Source organism: Carya illinoinensis, chromosome 15, assembly GCF_018687715.1.
Source record: "Carya illinoinensis cultivar Pawnee chromosome 15, C.illinoinensisPawnee_v1, whole genome shotgun sequence".
Taxonomy (NCBI): Eukaryota; Viridiplantae; Streptophyta; class Magnoliopsida; order Fagales; family Juglandaceae; genus Carya; species Carya illinoinensis.
The window spans coordinates 21,170,503-21,177,725 of record NC_056766.1 but is presented as its reverse complement, the minus strand read 5'-3'; the positions used below and the strand labels follow the sequence as shown (position 1 = coordinate 21,177,725).

Genomic DNA, 7,223 nt, shown 5'->3' with positions numbered 1-7,223 from the left:
AACTCTTATCCAAATTTTCTTTTCCCTCATTTTCCCAGCAACCAAACAGATAAACAAAACAAATCCAAATCAACAAAGTACTCAAAAGGAAAAAAAAAATCCTAAAAAATCTACTGCAATTTGAACTTGAATAGAGGTGCTAGCACATATTTGATCCAAAAAAAACACCCATAAAAATAAAGGATACAGCAGATCTAAACTACCTTTCGCAAACTGAACATCTCGAGCAAGAGAAACGGCAAGCCCAAAGTACACGTGCAGCCAAGGCTAAAACCGATAAAAAAAAAAAGGTATAAATTAAGATCTGAACTACCTTTCACGAAATAGATTAGGGGGGAAGAACTAACAGAAAATAAAATAACAGAATACAAAAACGAGAAACAGAAGAACCAATGTAAAGACTAAAAAACTTGAAAAAAAAAACCCCATGTTTAACAAAAAATAGCAGATCTACCTTTTTTGTAGGGTCAGTCGATCGAGAGAGAGAGAGAGAGTACAGATCTAAAGTCCGGTGGCGGCGATGAGAGAGAGATAGATAGCGGCAAAACTTGAAGGCAAGACTAGGGTTACATTCGTTGGGTTCGGACGAGAGAGAGAGAGAGAGAGAGAGAGAGAGAGAGAGAGAGAGAGAGAGAGAGAGAGAGAGAGAGAGAGAGAGATGAATCGAGGATCAATGATTCTGAATCACGATTTTTTTTTTTTTTTTATATATAAAAACCGGGTATTGGGGTTAAAATTTGGTACTCGGATGTAATACCCGTAACGGGGCTGGATTGGGCCGGTTTTAAAAATGCAGGTTTCGGCTTGAAAACCATAACCGGACACCCGGTTATCAGGGTTTCGGGCTGGTCCGGATAAAATCCAGCCCATATGAACAGCCCTACTATTAACTTGAAATGGATAGCTATAAGAACTTTTTAAAGTTCGAGGTCCATAATCCCACACTTGATTCACAAATAATCTAGCTTAACTCAGGATCCCAAAAAATAAATATTTAAATATGATCTTTATGTCACTCAGTTTCTAAAAAGACGTGTCACTAACTGATTATATTGTAGAAAATAATTTATAAAGTTTTGAGTTTTTTATATAGACCTAATAATAATATTGTTTAAATATTCTTAATATATCTTATTTTAGAATTACAACTAAGTGAATAGTTATATTTTATATAAATCTATTAAAATAAATAGCAGAATGCTTAAATCCAATCCTTTTTACTACAGTAATCCTAACAAAAACAAACTCAAGTGAAATCAAGCCCAAATCTAGTAAGCAATCACTCTTTGTCATGATTTTGAATTCAAAAATAATGAATAATAAGGTCTTTAAAAGAATAAAGTATTCACTTTTAAAAAAAGCGAAAAAAAAAAAAAAGGGAAGTTGGGGGGGTTGGAATGTAATTTAGCCATAAAGAAGTAAAAGCAAGTTAGATATGCTATTATGCTTTAGAAAATGAGGGTTACTACATTTTTACTATCTATTTTTTTTTTTAATTTTTAATTTTATTTAATGGTTAAGGAAGTGATTATTAATAAAATTATATATATTTTTAATTTTTTTAATGACTAAAAATGTTAAAAAAATATTTAAAAAAATGATAAAAAATAAAAAATTTCTAATACCAGTAAATAGGTAAATAATAAGGTAGTAAACTATCAGTTCCCGGGCTGCTTTTAGCCACATATCTCACCGAGAGGTAAAAACAGATTCACTTGAGCGAAAAGCCATGTGACAGACTCACCGAGAGGAAGGAGAGAACTCAGAGAATGTGACGAAACTGGTGGCTGGACTGAGGCTACCATGGCGAAGGCTTCTGTGTAGCAGAAAATAATTTAGGATTCGTTAGGCTCAAGAACAGTGGAGAAAAGAGAGAGGAATCGGCGTGTGGGCGGGCATGAGTTTAGTGCGAACTCATCGCAAATGCTAGTCTCATCGCAATTCTAGTCTCATCGCAACTCTTCCATCGTTGCAGTGACCAAACTCTCACCCCATTGCCAAGCCTCAACACCACAGGGAAGCCCCACAGCCAAGCTAGATTCTACGTCGCAAGCCCCCACCACAGTGACCAAAGTCTCATGCACGACGAAAACCACCCATGACCCAACACTGTCGAGTCTCTCGTGCACGACGGAAACCGCCAAGCCTGATCAGCCACCGTGCAACGACAACATACTCCACAAAGCTGCCCACGCCACCGTGCCAGCCACCGCAAAATTTTGGAAGGGGTGCTCTGTTTTACACCACCGAAAACAAAGGAATTTTCTCCCCAATGTGAGCCACATTGCTAACCCCACCTCTATAGAGGTTTAGACAAAATGATTCACCCGATTCTTATTAGAAGAAGAGGTATAAATACAGATTTGAGAAACTAAAATTACTCCTAAACTTGTGAACTTGTGCTAACGTATAACAACATATATGAAAATAAAGGAAAGAATGAGCTGTACAGATTTCCTAAACTAGCTGATCAAATGCAGTTACGAATTCTGATGCTGATTTTCTGCATGAATACTAGCTGTCCTTATAACCTCGACATCGCCACTTGCATAGACATTGCCATTGAGCACCCCACGACATCCCCAAACCGCTGCCTCTCTCTCTCTCTCTCTCTCTCTCTCTCTCTCTCTCTCTCTCTCTGCCGTGAATGACAGTTTGCTCTCCCTCCTTTTCTCCTCGTGCTCTGCCACCACTCCCAGCCATGCCGCCGTCGATAGTCATCCAAGCTGTCGCCGCACGTAACGATTTCTCGGTAAGGAACTCTCCTCTCTATCGCACGGGTTGGTCTGGAAGTGTGCTTGGGAGTGGTTTCTCTGATTCTTGTTTCTCTGCATGGGAGTGCTTGGCCACTTATTTTTAACTATCTCGAAGAACTTTGGAAATAAACTATAGAGCACGTTGAAAATTGCACCACTTGACCCTTTGTAAATATGCTGAATCATTGTACCTCTCGACTCTTTGCAAATAGACGGAATTATGCTGAACTGTAGTCCTGAAAATCAGATTCATCTAAGAGGTGCTCTTATTTTTTTTTACACCGATTGACGTCTAAGCGGTGCTCTAAATCTTTTCCATCGATTGAAATTTGGTTCTTCAAAGTCTGGCGCCGTGGGGTGGCTTGGTTGTGGGGGAAAGGTTACACTCTGTTTCGGTGGTGCAAAACAGAGTGCTTGGCCATTTGTTTTTAACTACCTCGAGGAACTTTGCAAATAAACTATAGAGCACATTGACAATTGCACCGCTTGACCCTTTGTAAATATGCTAAATCATTGCACCTCTGGACTCTTTGCAAATAAATGGTTTGCAACTTTCCTCGTTCATTGCACTGCTTGAGCCTTTACAAATAAACGATTTGCTGGTTTGTAAGATGTGTTGATAATTTATGGATTGTTAAGCCGATTTTTGCGGACTGAATGCCAATTTAGCAAGTTAAAACTTGAATTTTATATAATTAAATAGATTTTATCACAAAATAATAAATTAAATTTAAAAAAATAAAAAACCCGCACATTGTGCGGGTTATAGGCTAGTATTTAATATAATTAATTTTATATAAGTGTTTATGATCTATCACTAAAACGAAAATCATTAATTCTCGATGGCCTTTACTTCGTTTGAGATAGTACCATATGCCCCTTATCGTGGAACTTCCATTACCAAATCCCCGCTCACAATGTTTCCCAACCGACTCCATATCTCCACTAACTGCCATTGCCACCACTTAAATAACTCCTACTTCCTCACTCAATCAGAAATAAACCTTTCACTCGGTTTCTCTCTGGCTCTCGCTCTTCATTCTCAAGTACCAACGGCGAGAGTTGGTGCTTGGGAACCCCAACACGACGCTTTCTCTCCGTATCGCGGCGCGGCGAGGCGCTGCGCTGTCATTCCGGCGCCGGCCGCTACCAAATCTACTTCAAAGATCACAGAGAAAAGAGAAGAATTCCACACTGAAGAATAATCAAGGATGGCAGATCCTAGCGCCATTGAACCGTACATTGACCCGTACGACCGCCCATTGACCGACAACATCAATTTCAATTTCCTGAACGACTCCATCCCCACCGTTGCCGATTTATCATCATTTGCTCAACCAACATCTTCCGATTTTGCGTCAGTTGCGCATTTACTCGACGTTGATCGCTTTGAAATTACGGCTGTGTGGGATATGCGCAATGACTTTAATAATTGTGGAGCGGGGAACAAGTCTCAGGCCGCAGGCCCTTCGGAGTGTGCCGGTGATGGAAATGCGAGGCCGCTTTCCTCTTGGCCTGTGGCACCAATCCCATTTAATTGTAGCTGTTGCCATGTGCTCAGAGAAATCACTTACAGTAATGGTATTTTGTTTTACATACGAATTAGTTTCAACTTTGTGTTTATATGTATGAACTTGCTGATCAAGTTAATCACCTATATATATTTCCTGGTTGTAGGGACCAATACCAAGAAACTTGAGATACATGGAAGACTCGGTATCATGATCTGTCATGCTGTTCTTGAGGATCTGCAAAATGTTAATGGGAATTCTTCGAGCAATCAGTATCAAATGTTTGAGTAAGATTTTCAGTTTTTTTGTGTCCTTTTAATTAACTAGGAATGGGTAGATACTCCCACTACTTAATAGGTGGAATGAAAATAGTTTGTTCTTTAACTTTGTTCAAGTCATGAGATAATGCTAGAAATTTTTTCTAATTCATGCTATTTCCATGGCCCTTTTGAGAATTTCCGCATTCTTTTTCCTTTTTCGGTGAAAGTCATCCGCATGGCATTTTAACCAAACCCTGCATCTTGAGCCACAACCTGTATCTTGAGACACATACACAAGCACACACATTTCTGTTAAGTTAGTCAGTGAATCTACATATTGTTTCAATCAACTTCCAAGTATTGTTCGGGAAAAGAGGAAAATTTTTCATTTTTATCTTTTATTTTAATCAGTTTTTGTAAGAAAAGCATAGAGGACGTCAAGCAGTTTTTAATGAAGTACTGTTCGGAGCAAAATATAGCGGGCTATGTTATGGTGCCAGATCCGTTAGCGACTTATTATGAAGCCCTCTGTGTTGGACTAGAATGGGACGACGACGTTCTTCTTGGTGATTTCATTGACTTGAATTTTCAACCATCCCCTACGAATTCAGGTTGGTTCGCTACGTGCTGCTGCCCGCTTGTGAATATATATTCTAACTCAACATTAGCTAGCAAATTTACTTTGGTTTCTGTACACAATACTGCGTTTCATGGGCTTTAAATGGATATTTATCAGGAGGAGCACGTCCAATGAATGAACCAAAGGCCACAAGCTGGACACATGATAAGCTTTCCCTTGCAGCACAGGTTGTTGCCTCTTCATCCCTCTGATCTCATTTTCAAGAAGTTTTCAATTCCTGATTCCGATTTCTATGTAGTAGTGCAGAGGGAAAGAGCGGGAAAGTTAACGCTAAAAGAGGTGGGCCGTTACTTTAATCTTCCTATAGAGGAAGCAGCTAAGAGATTGAAACTGTGCCCAACTGTTCTCAAGAAGATATGCCGAAGAGATGGAATGAGTCGATGGCCTCACAGAAAGGTTTGCGCCACTCACTATATATATATACTCTTTTCCTTCTGATCGACATCATTTAATGCTTGGAATAAGTCGTGTATTATTTCTTATTATATATTGATTAATGCATGCAGGTTAAAAGCCTGCAGAAGCAAATATCAAGTTTGAGAGCAAGTTTGGAGTCAAATATCAATGCAGAGGAAAGAGCAAATGCTCAAGCTGAAATTGACAGACTTGAGCAAGAACTGACCGATGTTTGTCGTGGGGTTACATTACAATGACTTGAAGAATATTGTACTTTTGTGCTTCGATCTGGGAATTGGTTAGACTTCTCCAGTTTTGCATCTATGAGAGGCTCTTTATTTTATTTTATTTTTTTTGTGTTATTGGATTTGTAGAAATACATATAGAAGTTAATTGAGAAAGAGGGGGGGGGGGGGGGGGGGTGGGAATTAGGCTCATCATGTACAATGGACAGCAATAATTTTATTATTGACTGCTTGGTATGGTTACACAAATTAAACTATCTCATCTTATATAATTATTATACATTTATCAAACTCCCGTACAAAAGTTTGAAAAAAATGTAACACTACTCCACCTGGAACTACAAAGAGATAGTATCATTGTAAAATATTGGGAATTTGACAATGATAATCCATAAATTTGGTTAAGTAGAAGTGATGATGCTTAAGAGCATTAAGCTTTTAGAAATTAATTGAGTCATTTAGGATCATAATTTGGTTAAATAACATCTACGATTTGATTAATTAAAAATTTTAGAGATTTTTGAAGTAATGAAACTTCTTATAAAAGTAATTTCGAAGAGACCAATAGAAAGATAGCAAGTGGCATGAGGAGGACTTGCCACCTCATTGGGCTTGGAAATTGATTCATAGCAATTCATGGAGCTTAGATAGATATGTAGAAGCCCAACAATTTGGTTAAATTGATGGTCTAAACATGATAAGAGAAGAGCCGAAGAAATATTCAAGACAAGCCCTGATATAGAGCCCAACTTAGAATTTGAGGCCTAAGGAAAGGCCCATTTCACATTAAGGCCTAACTCAATAAAAACTTGGGGCCCAAAAAGATTACCCAACTTGGAGAGCTAGCATAAGAATCTCATCACATTACTATCTCAATAGAAAAAATCACCACCTAACATGGTTCTTCTTGCTGCCATCCTCCATCATGAGTTAGAGTTTCAATTCTCAAAACACCTCACGATGCAATGAAATAGTTATAGCAATAGTTACTTTGTCAAATCACCAAATATTATTTATGCTGATTACTCTTAGCTCTTTTTCCTTGATTTCTTTTTCCCTCAATTTCATCTTTTCTTCTTGATTTGGATCAACCTTCTGCAACACAAGAATACTAAATCAAGTGCAGCTCATGTCATGTAAAGATAAGGCATGTCATTGTCATGTGAGCTCACCAAGCACTAGGTGTAGCCAATTCACTCCAAGAACAAACCAACAAATTTTGATCATTCAAACAACCATCTCAAAATGGTTTTCTACAAACGATTATCCCCCTTTCATTCTACCTAACTCTGAAAAATCTAGACCTAATGTTAGGACAAGAACAACCCCTCCATCATCATTTAATGTCAAAAACTATTTCACCTAAAAAGTGAAACATGGTTAGCCAAACTGCACCATTATTTTCTAACTATTTT

General features: G+C 38.2%; 1 protein-coding gene across 1 annotated transcript; it reads left to right on the top strand.

Moving 5' to 3' along the window:
* Positions 1-3,767: 3,767 nt before the first annotated feature.
* LOC122297818 lies at positions 3,768-5,946 on the top strand. The gene is made up of 6 exons (XM_043108021.1): positions 3,768-4,337; positions 4,434-4,554; positions 4,939-5,138; positions 5,264-5,334; positions 5,414-5,563; positions 5,674-5,946. Exons 1-6 carry the CDS (start codon positions 3,968-3,970, stop codon positions 5,818-5,820), a joined length of 1,059 nt encoding a protein of 352 aa, XP_042963955.1. The 5' UTR covers positions 3,768-3,967; the 3' UTR covers positions 5,821-5,946.
* The last annotated feature ends 1,277 nt before the right edge of the window (positions 5,947-7,223 follow it).